Below are 16,955 nucleotides of genomic sequence, written 5' to 3'. Positions count from 1 at the left end.
TCCTCGCTGGCCGGCGTGCATGCAAAGTCGAAATAAATCACTCAGGCCAAATACAGCGACCCGCAAAAAAAAAACAGGCGGCGACTTTTTTCCCACAGGCAAAAAAACGGCGTTTTAAAGCCAGAAATAACGCACATATACGTGCCCCGGTTTGGCCGGCGTTCCCACAAGAAAATAACGCGTCTAAACTGCGCTATGCGATGTGACGCTCTGTCGCAATACGGTCGCCTATATTGTGACGTGTCACGCCGAAACAATGGCCGCGATCGCGATTTCCGAATTGCATCGCGCGCATAATGCGCAGATACCGGTAGCAGGTGTCGCGTTTGGGGCTTTGTCTTTCGCGCCAGGGCATTGTTACCAGTTGTTTGAATAGCGACGCGATGGTGTGTGATTCGGTGTAGTGCTTGTTTTCCGATTTGTGTATTGTGTATTTTGCGCAAACCTCGCCATAGCGCTGAAAAATCTGTGGGAAATCCGAAATCTTTGCGTGCGAAATAAATCGAGTTGGCTGCTGTTTTTAAATCCCTGCGTTTGCCATTGATGTGTGGGTTAGACGACATTGGGTACGCCGGCTTTTCCATTTAAAATACCCAAACAGCTGTCTAAATAAGTCGTGCTGCTTTGTAGCATAAAACAATTATGGCCAAAAACAATTATGGCCAAAATACAACATGTTTAACTAAATAACGAATTTTTCGAAACTCATCTCGAGTCATTAGTAAAGGTTTATTAAAAACGTTCACAAAATGGCACTTACTTCTGTAAAGGCTTTGGTGTTCAGTGTACGGCCAATTACCTCCAGTAATTATGCTCTAGAAAAGGTTGCAATACAGACATGTTTGACACAAAAACCATTAGCGTCAACAGATGATAACACAAATATATTGAACATATAAAAGAGGTATGAGATAAAACTTCTTAGGGACACGTTGTAGCAATAAAACTGCGACCATATTTGTAACGATTATGTCACTGTTTTTTCTAAACGTGATCTACATGTTTTTTGTGTCTTAAAACATCAAGCGCTATCGCTATGAATTTATTTTAATTGAACAATATAATATGTGTTTTGGTTGTTGTGTTTCTGAAGCGTTCACATACCATGGCATATACTACAGGCAAAAAAACAAACTCTATGCAATTATGAACCCAAAACAAAAGTCAAAAGAACTTGGAGGGCGAAAAAAGTTGCCTTTATAAGCTTAGCTTGACGAAGTTTTATTTGGTGTGAAAGTGGTCCTTGGCTTTTATAACTCCGTCTGTATCATCCCTCGTTATAATGTAACTCGCGATTATTATAGGGTTATATCGGTAAGTGTTTGACATTTATTTGTTTGGTTGTTCAGCTTCCTATATGTGACCTGGCTACATAGATAATTACAAATTAATGGCAATTTGTTGGCGCGGTTGCTCTTTTATGCCAAATGTGGTTAGTTTATCCTGAATATCTTTCCACTTGTAGATTTTTATTATAAATTCAAATCTGTAATAGTTTATTAGCCGCTGGGAATGTTTGTGTGCAATTAACTCTTACAAGCTGTAAACATAGCCTATGAAGTTAGTCAGTCTGTCCTTTACCCATGGCCGGATTTAGGAGTTTTGTTAGGAAGGGAATGACAATATTCATGAATGACGTCGCAAAGTTACGTCATAGCAAGGCGTCATAATGAAATAATCTGTAAATCGCCTGTTACTCTCGAACGAACTCCAGCGAAAAAAAGAATGTAAAATCCAGCCTAATCAAAATCAAGAAAAAAAAATAAATGAAAAATAAATGCGTTTATCTTGCAAAACCTTTAACTTAACAAGAGATCTTATTAACGTCTAACTCTAGACACACAATCGAGAATCGTATAATTCTCAAAATAACGGCATTTTTAGTACAGTTTAACAGAAAATTCGCTTTGTAAGGTTTATGAGTAATATGGCATAACGCGAAAATATGGCATAACGCGAAAAAAATGTCATAACGCGAAAATATGGCATAACGCGAAAATATGGCATAACGCGAAAATATGGCATAACGCGAAAATATGGCATAACGCGAAAATATGGCATAACGCGAAAATATGGCATAACGCGAAAATAAGGCATAACGCGAAAATATGGCATAACGCGAAAATATGGCATAACGCGAAAATATTGGTTTAAACGTACAAAGACATAGTAACAATGGATAGAAGATTGTATTTAAATAGTAAAAGTTGACCAAAAAGGGCATGGCCAGGTGCCGCTTCTCTGGATCCGCCATTAACACAACTTGTTGCCCAGTGTTCCCTCTAAGGTGCACAACTCAACAGGCAAATTGCGCAGTAAAATTTGCTTTTGCGCACTTTCATCATTCTCAGACTAAAACTAAATATCTTTACCTTTTTGCCACATACGTTTGAGCATTTCGCATTGGTCATTTTTTCGTTGATGTTTGTAGCTAGAAGCAAGTAAACAAATCAAATCCGCATTCACGATTGTGACGTAATAAATTACTTTGTCTAATCGGCTGAGTATGTTGTTTTTATCTCACGTAGAATCAAATGTCTACTCAGGAAATCATAGAAAAAATAAATTTAGAAAAGTGCCGAACACAGCAGTGGAGTGTTTGACAATAATTCGGGATCATGAAACCGAAGTGCATCTTTTAAACACAATTGCAGTTTTTAAACGATTTCTGTGCAGATAGAGCTGTGGGGTCAATAATGACCCTAAAATTGACAAAGTTATCTTGATAAATGCAAATGTGCGAATTCTTGATTGTGCGCTAAAGGCAGCACGCATCCTATTTTTAAAAATTTGACACTTTGTCAATTACAAATATTCGTATATTTTTTCGCGCGACCGCTTTGTTGCCGTATCCTTGCACATATTTAACTCGATTGCAGTTGCACGTGCAAGTTTGTTGAAAATATTTGTTTCATGACGTCACGCTTTGTGATGTCATCTTTAACATTTTCACGCTTCGCCCCAATTCGAAGTTTCTTTTCTAAAATATATACATTTAAAGTTATTCAACATGGTTCACACAATTTAGAAATTATATTTCCAAATGTGTTACTGTTTATAAATATTTTCCCTTTATCCAACTTTAATAATATATTTGAAGGATAGTATGTTGCTCTTTGGGGGATTTTTCGTATAATTTGCGGGGGAATCCTAAGATTTTAAATTTGTCACTAGTTGTGCTATACAAGGCTGTGTGCCACAGATTTTCGTATAATCAAGTCAGTACTGAGAGTTACAATTCATGAGTTAGTAAAATTTAGGCACTTTTTAGACAATAACAATCGCCACCTTTTATGACACTCAACACACACTTATTTATGTCATTGTTAGGGCTTGTTTTACTTTTCAATTAGGAAAAATAAATCCTGTGCTTGTGACAGTCTTGTTAAACTTGCTACTACCTTGCATGTAGACTTAATAATTATTATTTGCTTTGTATATTTGACAATGTATTGCTGTTCTTGCCCACATATAAAATTCAGTAAACCTAACACTTTTGTTATTCATATAAAGTTGACACTTTAAACTATTTGGCGCTCTTTCACTATTGTACGTGAAAAGTTATGCAAAAAAAAATAATAATACCGCATACCACAACGCTTAATGTTTGGGTTAGGGTGCGGGTTAGCGTTTGGGTGAGGGTGGGTCAAGTAATATTATGTTTATTATTAATAATAACTTGACCCACCCTCAACCAAACGCTAACCCGCACCCTAACCCAAACAATATGCGTTGTGGTAAGCGGCATTTGAAGAATTTTTTTTTTTTATTAATTTTTACGTACAATAGTGAAAGAGCGCCAACTATTTAAACTAGTATGCTTTTAAGTTGGTTTCCATATGGTTTTAAACTGGTTGCATATTTTTTGTTATCCTCCACAAAATCATTTACTATTTATTGCATTCAACCCTTTAGTTGTTAAGCCTTTTGTGAAGAAGAGTCACGTTTAGTCCTCAAATCTACTTTTGTCATATTCAGGATTTATTCATGGATCATAAAACAGTTGGGGTAATGTTATTTTATGAATGTTGCTGAGGATAAAATGCAGAAAGAACATAACAAGATGAAAAAGTTCTCCAAAGAAAATGGTAAAAGTTTTTTGCTTGGTTTGATCAAACAGTTTATGTATGTTTCATATATATATATATATAACTATACAATTTTTGGTTTGTGTTTGTGTTTGTGCATACTTTTCCTAAATCTATTTTGGTTTTATTTAAGTCTATAGAAGTTTTGCAATAATTTAATGGTTTGGAAGAATTATGTGTGTTCCAACAGCTTGGCACTGACAAAATTATGATTGACATTTATACATGGGTATTTTCGGCACTTCTAAAAACGGCCTAATGTTGTCTGTTAGTTTACTACACCAATCATATTACTATTTCTAAATACCAAAATAACTACTGAACTGCTGTAATGCTTTATTAGGCGGGTGATTTTAGTAAAAACTTACCAATTAAAAACATTGGTTAAATGATTTTGTGTTTAGAAAAGTTAGTTTATTTACATGAATGTAATAACAGTGAAGAATTCATTAGCAAAAAGGCACGTTATATTGTTGGAGCGGAAATTATACTTAGGAAAAGCAACAACTACTCAATGCTAATCCCAAATAATTTACTGCATTTTGGGGTATTTTAAACTAGTCTAGACAATAAAACAAAATGAAGTGCATGACACAACTAATGATGCAAAAGATAGACAAATATTTAAGGTAATTTTACCAGGTTTCAGTATTTTAATTATAGGCGTGATTATATTTCACAACAAAAATAATGTTATACTATGATCATGTTGTGAAACAATCATGATGTCATAATAACTAACTTTTAAAATGCTGGAGCATATATACTTTGTGTTCTATAGCAACTACTAGGGGCGGATCCAGGAAACCATGTCTTTACCCAAATTTAGTTTTCAGAACTCCTACGATGTAAATGCATGTTTTTTATGTTTTTGGAAACCATTAAACTAATTGAAGGGCAATTTACACAAAAGTCGTCTATAAATGCCATTATATTGAGCAATATGCAAATTTTTTTTTAATCGAACCCTTTGCCAATTTCAACGAAATAAGTGAAATTATTTCGACTATCCCGAATTTCAGCTCCATATTTGCCAAAGAGTTTTCTTGAGAACGACAATTTATAACGTATTTTTATTCCTTAACTTTGTGACGTCATCCCTGAAAGCCCCTCCCCCCCCATCAAACAAATATCCTGGCCCTCCCCTGACAAAAATACTCTTTTTGCTTTTAAGGTTATCTAACTTGAAAAAGCCAAGTATTTAAATATTTATGAAAATTTGCCAAGTGATCTAGAACGTGTCTAACATTGTTTTCAACAAAAATGTAATAGCATAACGTCAAAATTAAAACATTAATAACTTTTGTTACAACACAAGAACATTCAAAATATTAATAATTGAAACTCATTTTTATAATACATTAAAAAAGTAAAAAGTTTTCAACCCAAGTAATCAGACTTGAAAAACAACCATTACGGCAAAGCATTGTTTTCCTTGAACTTTAAACACTAAAAGTAAAGTATAAACTTTTGTGCAACGTTTTGAAATAGGAAGCTTGAAGAAAGAAAAAAATGTCGTTGATAGAAAAGCACATATGTGGTTGGATTGCGAAAGAAACTTGAGCTTCATATCCTCACTGCAAAAAAGGATAATTAGTAAGTAGTAAAAGAATGTAAGCGCAGACGCAAATGAACACTGAATATATATGGCTCAAGTATTTAAAAAAATATCTCTAACACTTTTTCAAGGGTTTTAAAAATTAAAACTTAAACTATTCGACCTTAAAACTATTTGTGATATTTTTGTTGAAATTTTTTGTAATTTTAGTTCATAAACTACTGTTAGTACTTTAGTTTCATAAAATTCAGATCATAATTGCTAAAGGTTGTATTATGAAGTAGAACGAATATAAAAGCCCATGCAGAATTCTGTAGAATTTTGTAGAATTTTGTATACCGGTACGTTTCAAAATAGTATATATAATGGCTGAAGGTTGTAGTTAGTTGTGCAATGAGTATCAAAACGCATTCTCAAGGACTAAATTATGTCTGTTGTAAGTATTAAAGTTAGTATGGTTATATGTTTAACAATATGAACTTTATTTATTCTACATCTAACTAAAACAGGGGTGGGTAATTATGTTTTACCGCTGGCCGCATGGGTAAAATTAAATGTTTTGGCGGGCTAGGTCAAAATAGGATCTTAAAATACACACGATATGACGCTATACAACAAGTAAGTAAAAAAAACTGTTAGTACGTTGGGAGTTGTGCGCAAATGAACAACTGAAGTACATTTTAAGGCGACATTCACGGTGTTTGGTTTAAAATGCCAACTTTAATATAGATATAAGGGCAACGTGACGCATTGAGCACAGATAAAATATAGCTACATTCCGTAATATGTAGTGATTAATTAAGTGATGCGGTTAACCCAACAGCTGAAGGTTTAAATGCGTGGAAATTTTACACAGAACAACCGTGGCTTTTTTTTGCTTTTTGAGTCTGTAAGTTGGCGACGTGTTTCTTGCGCTACAATGGAGTTACAGTATTACAAAATCCTGTATAAATCGTGAGAAACACAAACATAGCGTTAGCAAAATTAGGTTGCCAAAATGTGAATCGCTATGTTTTAGTGGTTGGAAAACGGCCGTTGTACTAATTTTCGTTCATTTTTCAAGACGGAATATTTTCGATTAAGCCAGTTTGGCGAGGTCCTAGCTCCGACAGAAGAGTGAATACATGTAGAAGGTTGCCCTGGTTTGCATTTTAGGAAAAATACGCCCGGCCGGACTAAATTGCTCGGCGGGCTGTATTTTGCCCAGGCTTGAACTAGAACCTCCAGCCATATGTTGTCAATGAAACGGACTTACCATTTTCGTATGATTTATTATCTTTTCCTTGTTTGCTAGATCCGTTTCCATTTGTCAATGCGTGGTTTCCATTGCTAACACTTCTTAACTGTGCACCGTTAGCCTTGGCCCTCACAAGCTTGGGCATTGCATCTCTCAAATATAGACCCAGACGCTTTGGGGCTACATTGGGGTCGTTACCCCAATCAATAACGTAGTTGATCTGAAAAAATAATAATTTTATATACGGAGGATAAATATCGATGCCCATACAGAAGTAGGGACTATTTTGTGAACGTTGTGGAAAAATCTTACTATAATGACTTGAGGTTGTAATTAAACGTAAAAAAATGGGTAAAATTTGTCTAAACTAAAGCATCAAAAATTAAAAGTGATGAACATTGCAGATTAAAATAAAATGGAATATTATTTGATTATTTTGCTGATTTTTTTAATGGTTGTCTTTTTGTGACTTACTACAACAAACACAAAGTTCACTCCTTATCTGTCAAAAATATATCTAAACCACCATAGTTTAACGAATTAAAATGGGTAAAGTTTATGTGGTCCATCAGAATGAGAAATAACAAAAAATTCGAATAGTAATAAAAGACTGACTCCCTAAATTAGAGAATGGAATATTATATATTCAGCTTGTTTTAAGGTTTGAATGTGCGACAAACCATTGTTATTAACGTACCTTTAGTGCTCTTCTTAGCATCAAGTATGTGTCGGCTGCCACTTTGTGATGCGACTGTTGCTTGATGTATGCCCTCATACCAGGTGTCAGGATAAATATCAGCTTTTTTCCCGTGTTAATCGTGTTCCTCACTCCCTGTAAAGTGTAAAACGTTAATAACGGCCTGAAAAACCAAAATATATAGTGACCAGTGTTTTGTTTATGTAAGGCAAAGTCTAGCATAAAATCAAACTTAACAGCAATTGGTACGCCGAAAGCCATCGCAGACTCACCGAATCTGTTGATATATGATGCAAGCAGAGCAGACTAGAAAAACAACTAGCCTGCAGTGAGGTTCGAAATCACGACCTCCGGTCAAGCCGGGACCGTCGCTCTACCAACTGAGCTATGCAGGCTCAGAAGGGAACGAGTCGAGACTCGTACACACATATGTGTGAATGTTTCATTGAATTAACAGCAATTGGTCATCATATTTTATATTGACCAGTGTTCTAGGAGCGTGTCTGATTGCCAGTTTTTGTGCTTATGCTTTACATAAAAACACGTGTGGTCCCAATCCCTATCATAGGCGCCGAACTTTTAAAATTCCAGGGTGTTATTTTGAGTCAGTGTAAAAAGTGCTTATTAATTACATAAAAATAGATATCAGCTTTTGCATGTTATCACAGAAACGAACCATTTCGCTTTTTTTAAACTTTTTTATAGAATCTTTAGGCTAAAGAAGTTTCCATTGAAATTGGCAAAACGTAACATTAATTGCAATTATGAATAATTAAAAAAGTTTGGGGATTATGTGGTAGTTCATGAAAAATTTAAACACATAGGTTAACTAAAACTGTGCTACAGAAAGTTTTTTGCAAATTTGTTAATAAATTGGCCGAATTCGATGCTGTGAAAACCCAGGACGTCTGAAAACGCTCTGCTCACCCACCTTTGGTGCCTATGGTCCCAATTGTATTCAATTGTGATTTTTAATGAGGCTTAAGAAGTTAACAGCCTTTAATAATAAGCAGTGGTAATTACCTCCTGTAGGAATCGTACATTCCAGTCATCGCGCACGAATTCCGGAGTTGGAAATATCAAACATCTGTGGCTTTGCTCCACAAGTAGCTTTGTTGACTCCGGCCTGCCTGAAAAAACAAAAAAAACATTTCAATTTTAAAGCGTAAACAAATAAAAATGAAAGAGTATTAAGATAAATATTAAAAAAATTATTTTTTCGGAGTTTTGCAATACTAATAAAAAGTGTATTGCGCCATTTTATTACATAAATGTGTCACAGTGTTTTTGAAAACCTAAAATTCTGGCAACGTCAGTGATTTACACTGTTTAATAATATAACACTGGCCAACAGAAAAACGTTTTTTCAAGTGCCAAAGATATTTTAACGTTTCTGGGAAATTTTGTGTAACAGAACCCGGAAATAAAATCTTTATTTAAATCGGCTCGGGGAAATCGATTTCTCAAATTTTGACTGCTGAACATTTTTTTAATTTTAACATCTTTTCAAAAATATAAATATTTAATTTGTCAATTCTCTGGTGTCTTAATATAGGTTATGTGGGACAACCATAACAACAAAAAACACCGTTTTCCCAAAAATAGCCTAATGGAATCAAACCATGTCAAATCAACACACAAAAAAGTTGCTTTTTGGGCATGACTAGGGATGTTCAAAGTAGAATACCAAGGTATTCTAGAATAATAGGTTTCGAATCTAGAATAACGAATCCAGAATAGCGAATCCTAGTATATTTTTATTAAATTATTTAACCTCGATTTTGTTTGGGGAATGGATTAATCTTTTTCTACCCTACCGGGCCCACATTCACAGCAATAAATCGCCCAAACAATTTGCTAACATGTGTACATTATAATAAAAAATGTTTTACATTCTTAACAACTGTCATTTAAAGCAGTTGTGTAAGCTGTAATACATGTCCACTGTTCAGGTTGTTGCCAAAACTTATATTTTTGCCAATAGTGAGTACAATGCAACACTGCACACAGAACTCTTTAGCAATTCGGTACAGTTTTTAAAAGCATTGTTGGGTCTTAGTGCTTCTTTTTTGACTAATTGATCTGTTATGCAATCAAATAATGTACTGCAAATAATACAAAGTTACTATTGACGTAACAAATACTTGACAATTTACGCTGGGCATAACTGCATAACCTCACTGAATATTGGCCTAAAGTTGACCTTAAGTAACCCTATAGCGCATTTTCTCGATGGCCAGCACGTGTTACAACGTATTACTTTTGCAACTTAACGCATTTAGGGCAATTGCGAACTACGCACCTGGCATTACACGTTAGTCGCTCGCCCAATAACGCTTGATTGACACTTAATTATTAGACGAACGTTATCGCCAGACGCGAAGTAATTGGTCGCCCGAAAAAACGCTGACGCTGCACTACCAGGTTACATTAAAGCAAGCACTGTTAATTGGTCGCCGCAGCGACAGGCCAACTTACCACACGCGTCGGTCGGCGGTAAAACATTAAATTATATCGGTTCCAATTACCCGAAATAAACGGCAGAATTGGATTCGAATCCCATCTGGATTCGAATCCAAGGATTCGATATTCTACTTTGAGCATCCCTAGGCATGACCTTCACAAATTCTAACAAAAATTAGAATACGTAAAGGGACTTTATTTGAAGGTGTGTGCTAAATTTATTCTAGTCTGTTGTGTATTTGAAAAGTGATTTCTTGGATAAAAATTGGAGTCCCTATACCTTCCTCTGGACGCTCCTTGTGCTCATCGAAGTAATTGTAGCCCAGGTGTTGCAATTTTTCGGTTGTTGCGTCGTAGCTTTTGTTGACCATCATTTTGGCATAATCATCGAGTTCCGCGCTGTAGTGGTAAACGATTAAAGCTTCGTGGATAATGGCAGGACCCCCTAAAAATAAAAATAAATATATTTTTTGCCGTGTTTGTTAATGTATCTTTTTGGACTGATACCGATAACCGATGTTTTTATACCTGACATTCAGTAATAACTTTAGTTTCAAATTACTTTAGGTCTGTTTATCTATTTAATTATACAGCTATTATATTATTGCATCAACTTTCCAAGATACTGAACACAGTAAATCAAGGCCATGTTAATTCTGTCCGTCACAAAAATGAGAGCAAATGACAAATTCTGTAGTTTAAAAAATGAGAAAATATGTCTGTTATTAAGATAACGTTAGATAATATTTTAGTGCAATATTATTAAAAAAAGTTTCCAATTTACAGATATATCTGTAGAAGATAAATATTGGATCGGTTTACTGATAATTACTAGATATACTTATTTTTTCTCACATCATTTTGCACAGAAACCTATACTAGCAAATATATGTCTTTATTATTTATGTTTTGGGAGTTAGAGTTTAGACAAACTTAGTTAACTTAACTCTTTTCGAATTTTTTCAAAAGGAGATAAATGCCAAATGTAGTTCGAAATATATATAGAATCCTGTGTACAATGTTGCTTCCTTTATTAAACCAATTAAACAGCTGCTGGCTTAGCGTTGTTGCCAACCTTACAACTCAAACTAAAAAACAAGTATTTATGTTTAAGATCTACCTTTTTCATAAGAGCCGAACTTCTCTTTGAACAGAACCCTTGCATAGATATGCCATTCAAAAAACCACCCGATGAGAATAAGTAGAGCTGCTAGTACGACAAGGCCCACTGAAAGGCCAACAGCTAAACCTAGATCGGGAACTTCTATAACTTGTGCAAGTTCAATTGTTGCATTGGCTCTAGTTGCAACACTACCAAGTAATACAGTGATGTTTCCAAAGTCCTCTGCTGATACATTTCTAAAAAAGAAAAGTCAATAGCTTATCTTTTTTATACAGTTATGTCGATTTAACGTGTTTGACTAACAATCTAGGAAAAATTCAAAAGTTTTTTTACTTCTGTTTAGGCTCTAATTTGGCAAAATGGTTTCTTTTAACAACAGGCAGTACGGGGCCAGAAAAAGATTGCCGACCATTGTAAAATGGTAATAAAATTATTTAGACAAACTTTTAGTACTTACTTGATGGTTAATGTTGCTGTCACCCTTGCAGGTTTATTGGTTGAATGATTTAAACAGCTGAGACTGAAAGGGTTCTCTATTAAACTGAAAAAAGTACAATCAATGTTGAACAGAAGAATATAAGCTTTTAACTTACATGAGCCCAGTGTTACAGTAAATCTAAAATCATAATTAGTTTCAACCATCAAACATATTGTAATAATTTGGTCACGATATCTTTCTTAATTCAATAAAAAATACTTACTATCTGCAATATATGTCCTCATCTTGGGTAGATATAGTAGTTTGGTTTCGCTTGGCGTTAATGCAGATATCTCCAAAAGTATAGTTGTGCTAAAGTGATAAGTAAATTATTTTAACTTTCATGCTTTTTGATTAAAGTTGTAATTAGCCATAAAAATGTATGAAAAGCGACAGAAAATTGGGCAACTTTTGAAAACGTCCTAAATATGCGCTTTTATTAATGGTAAAAGTCAACTAAAGTCTATTCGAAACGTTCGAGCGTTGCCAACCGATGTACAGGCTATCACGTTTTTTCAATCATTTTTAGAACTAATCTATGCTAAAAATTTAAATAACATGAAAAATGTCACTTCTACCGTTGATAAAAAAAATTGGTAAAAATCAATTGGGTAAGGTCAAACTTCAACTTTAAGCACATCCTTAAAGCCTATGGAAGGTAGAGGAAACTAAAAAAGTATTTCATGTGACCTTTAGTTACCTTTGTCCAGACCACGCCTTGAAGTACTGCGTCATTAACATATCCAGTCCCAAAATCAGCGGTGCATTTAAGTGATACGTCATCACCAATTTTGGCCAGAGTTCTTTGAGCATCACAGTTCAGAATGGCACTTGATTGGGCAAGACTAGCTGAAAGACAAAATGTGTTCTCATAAGCAAATTAGTCCCATATGATGGATATCATGACAGTTTTGTTATACTAGAAAATGCTTCACATGTAAATATACTCTCAAATTTTGACAACCATGTCAGTTTGTTTAGAATACCCCAAAAGTTATTCCTGTATACTTTGACGAGATAAGTTATTCAGTAAAGTTAAAGAGTCCAAATATTATGGTTGGAGGTTGTATTTAGACATAAAAGGAATTTCAAAACCCATACAGTTATAGGTAGCACAATCTGAACGTTTCAAATAATTAAGTATTTAGTTATTTTCAACAGCTTTATTCTTTTACAAGAATGTTTGAAACGTTTAAGTATGCTACCAATTCTGTATGAGCTTTAATAGTCATACTGCGTCTACCTAGAACCTTCAGCTAGCCATTTGTGTTTTTTTAAACGTTCACAAAATGCCACCTTCCTCTGCATGGGCTTTGCTATTCATTCTACGTACTAACTACAACCTACTGTACATCAATTATCTTAATGTTTATACGAACGTTTTACAAAAATGCTCACTTCTGTATGGACTTTTCTATTCATTATGCGTCCCCAAGCAAAAGCTTCAGCCATTGTGTTCCAAGGATTGTAAATGTTAATAATCTGAGGTAATTAATTAAAATTTACCTACCTTGAACACACAGTCGTTGGCCCTTGAAAAATCGTTCTTCTCCTTTGTACTTTATTTTGCAATTATAATGTCCCGGATGTTGATAGGTGACATTGTCAATATGTAGCTGGAAATAAAGGAAACATTTGTTAACCATAAAACTTTAAATTCCCTTTAGTATCTATTGACACCATTGGATTTTATATCAAAATAAATCTAACAGAAGAGTACATTTTTAAATTAATATATTTTTTCGGGTATAATGTTATATGGAACTTCAGTACACTATGCATGGATCTGTAATGTAGCTTGATAATGAACTGCAAAGCCAAAAACATTCACTGAAGATGATACAAGCTCGTATCGAAACGCCCTAATCAAGATGCTAGCGATCTACTCGACTATTTAAAAAAAAGACTTATTCGAAACTTTTGAAATAATAGTATTTACTTCTGTACGGGCTTGAATATTCTTAGTACGTTTAAATACAAGACATTTTCGGTAAACAGATCGATATCATCTTCTACTCGACTTTTTCGGATTTTTTTTTAGTTTTTACAATTTGAAATAAGTTCTTTATAGTTTGTTTTTCTATCACAGGCCAAAGTGAATCTAAAATAAAGAAGGTATACGTACGGTCGAGAGAACTGCAGATACACCGGTTGCATTCACAATCCTGAACCCAAGGCTCGCATCATTCGCAATAGGTGAGCAATCTTTGTACCACTCGATATCGTATTCTGACGGCGGAAGATAGGATTGCCCGTCGGCTGTAAGATATTGAAAGCGATTTGTTATTTATGTTAGTGGTTAAAGTTAACGGATGCGTTGTTTAATTAGTAATACAACTTATCAGACACTTCGTTAAGTAATGAGCAGATTATATTTGTATACTGGCCTTGTTACGAGTAGATAAGGCAGTTATAACAAGCGGTAAGTAAAAGCATTTATTTTTGTTCGTAATAACTTAAAAATCTGTCTGTTTTGTGAGATCTGATAGACTGTTAAGGTTAATTAAACTGTTAAGTTTAATTTCGAAGGGTATATCCTTTTTAAAATGAGAAAAAAATTAATTATCAATTTAAACGTTGTTCTTAAAGCCGCAAAGCATATTCTTGGATTCAAACAGATTTTGAGCCTTAAATAGAACTTACAGTCGCATAGTATACTCGTGAATTAGAACATATTGAGGCCTTTAAATCTAACATTTTTTGTGTCTCAAATCAAACTTACAGTAGCATAATATACTCTTGGATTCAAACAGATTTAAACTTTCAGGCGACAGGTTTGATGAATCTGAGCACTCGCTAGGTGGCGCTGTCGCGTTGAGGTTGAACGTGACGTTTGTTAGATAACACGTGTCGTTCTCTCCGATTCGCTTCAGCTAAATCAAAGGAAAAACTTTGTTTTATAACTTCCATAAACGATTAACCGAATCCCATAGGTAGTAAATACACAACTCTATAGAGGAGGGTTCTTATACTGGGGTCCATGGACCCCTTAGGGGTCCGTAAACTAGTCTTAGCGGTCCATGAAGGCCTATTGGAAAGATTAGTGCATATTTAAGAAGTACTCAGTTTTTGAAAAAAGAGTTTAATTAAAATTAAAACGCTCTGAATGTAGACTCTATCACACTTTAACATTTTTTTGGACCGAAATCAGCAGATTTCTGAAGTCAATTTCTTTGTAATATTACGGCAATTAAGACGTCATCTCTGAAAATTTCTTGCCAACAGTAATACACGCTAGGCAGAAAAGCGTCTGTGGTAAAAAAAAGTTTACGAACTGCTATAGAGTGACAACCGTAACGGTCTGATACCCTCAGGTTTTGTGTAGTTGCATATCCGAAGTCATAAAGTAGAATTTCAGATACATCTTTCAAGTTTCAATAATCTCAAGAGGTCGTTTAAAAACCCTGTCCCGGCAAGAGTTTTGTTGTTTGAAAGATAATTGAGTGCATAATGTTGTTAATTTAAATTTCACAGAAATTCTAAATTAATACTGTATATATAGTAACATGGCATTTAGCTGTTTCAGTTTGGCTGTTATTGTAAATTTTTCGGTTAAACAAATATGAAATAAAGTCAAAATTCATTCATGGAATATATGACGAAGCATTTTTTTCTATCAAACTTGTTTTTCTCAATTTTTGACTATTTTTAAATATTTTCAAATATTGATTTACAAATGCTTTTTTATGATTTATTTTTAAATATTTTTTTGTGATTCACTTTTAAATACTAAGGGCCAAAACCAACCACAGAAATGTCTTAGTGGGCTATTTAATACATTTTGACTGAGAATTATGCATTCAGATACAATAAGTTGGCGAGACGTCCATGGTTGATAATTCCAATTTAGGACAGACATTACGCCTTTATGTCGAAATACTTCGCATTTACCTAATTAAAATAGCCAAAAGTGTGATTAATAAATATGAGAAACGGTCTATCGAACCCATTTTGTAAAGGAGGTGGCGGGCCGGATGATTTTTATTGACAGGTCAGATTTGGCTCGTTGGTCGTAGGTTGCCCACCCTTGGTTTAGTCAGTGTTTTAGGTCAGTGTTTCTCAACCTTTTTAGCTTGCGGCACCCTAGAGAAATTATAAATAGTTCGCGGAACCCTTGCTCGTATTTTTGCTGAGTAGTTAACTGTAACGTTACAATAAACGAGATTGGAACAGCACATTAATTGTGCAACAAGGTTAATAAAACCTTTTTAATTTTATTGGCACTTTTATCATACACAAAAAATTGTATCACGAAGCTTACCAATTGAACAAAAATTAGAATCCTAAAGAATTTGAAATGTCTCGCGGCAACCTTGAGAGTTAAAAATGGCTCCCTAGAGTGCCGCGGCACCCCGGCTGAAAGCCACTGGTTTGAGAGGTTCGACATTTCTTTGTAATTGTTTGCAATTTCTTCAGACCACAACTTACCGTTATTTCAACTTGATAATGGCTGGCCGGGGTCAAGGCGTCGCTGCTCACGCCGTAGAAATCATCGGGGTCGTAACCAAATGTGGCGTTGTACAAAACCATGCTCGTGTTGCTATTCCTAACGACGCACTAAATAACGGCAAGAATACTTGTTTGAAAAGTTTGTTGCGACATTAAAAGGCTTCTTAAGTGTAGAACTATAGTAATAGTTTTTCGAAATATTCTGTTTGCCCTAAGACGAATATCTTAAAACTAAAATGTGATTTTTCCTTTAATATAGCGTACCCAGTAATTCGTTAAGCTATAAAAACTATATCTGGATAATGTTTGTGCAACTTCAATATCGTTTGTCATTCTGGTGATGTCGAAACTCAAACAAAATGGCGGTTTCAAACTTTTATATTTTCAAGTTAGCGAAGTGTCGTGTAGTTTTATAATGTGCCAAAAAGTTACTGAACTACGTAGAGTTTTAAATAGATTTTTGGCCAATGTTATTACCGCAAATAATTTATCTTAGTACTAATTCTCTGCTGTAACGAAAAACGTAGGCTATATTTTAAAAGAGATCGTGTGAGGAACTTGAAGGACCATTACGGTCAATCAAAGCACTTTAAAAAAACACTGACTGGTTACATTGTTAAGTGCTGAACACGTCACCTGTACATCAAAATATTCGTAATCGCTTCCGTCGTATATCTCGATAACAAAGTCGTCAAATCTATCGTCTGAACAGTCGAACTTATAAGGCCAGCCGCCAAACACATTAGAAATAGTCGTTTGCTGTTGTGTACAATCGCATTCTGCAACAATTGGAAAGCTTTTTTTTATTTCATAAGAAGGTTTCGAAGTATATCTTTGTGTTGAGGAAAACTTTGAATAGAAA

General features: G+C 34.6%; 2 protein-coding genes across 2 annotated transcripts; both read right to left on the bottom strand.

The window, feature by feature from the left end:
• Window positions 1–5,227: 5,227 nt before the first annotated feature.
• LOC146135246 (uncharacterized) lies at window positions 5,228–10,194 on the bottom strand. The gene is made up of 5 exons (XM_083395722.1): window positions 10,176–10,194; window positions 8,604–8,710; window positions 7,581–7,715; window positions 6,902–7,103; window positions 5,228–5,665 (listed from the first exon to the last, which is right to left on the bottom strand). The coding sequence occupies exons 1-5, from the start codon at window positions 10,192–10,194 to the stop codon at window positions 5,655–5,657; spliced, it is 474 nt and encodes a 157-aa protein (XP_083251848.1). The 3' UTR covers window positions 5,228–5,654.
• Window positions 10,195–10,206: 12 nt separating this feature from the next.
• On the bottom strand, window positions 10,207–16,174 carry LOC146135245 (uncharacterized). The gene is made up of 9 exons (XM_083395721.1): window positions 16,073–16,174; window positions 14,367–14,517; window positions 13,770–13,903; window positions 13,155–13,260; window positions 12,345–12,493; window positions 11,868–11,956; window positions 11,624–11,707; window positions 11,164–11,402; window positions 10,207–10,488 (listed from the first exon to the last, which is right to left on the bottom strand). The coding sequence occupies exons 1-9, from the start codon at window positions 16,172–16,174 to the stop codon at window positions 10,262–10,264; spliced, it is 1,281 nt and encodes a 426-aa protein (XP_083251847.1). The 3' UTR covers window positions 10,207–10,261.
• Window positions 16,175–16,955: the final 781 nt, after the last annotated feature.

This window comes from Ascidiella aspersa, chromosome 8 (genome assembly GCF_963924565.1).
Source record: "Ascidiella aspersa chromosome 8, kaAscAspe10.2, whole genome shotgun sequence".
NCBI lineage: Eukaryota > Metazoa > Chordata > Ascidiacea > Phlebobranchia > Ascidiidae > Ascidiella > Ascidiella aspersa.
The sequence above is the reverse complement of the archived record's forward strand: the minus strand, read 5'-3'. Positions and strand labels throughout refer to the sequence as shown.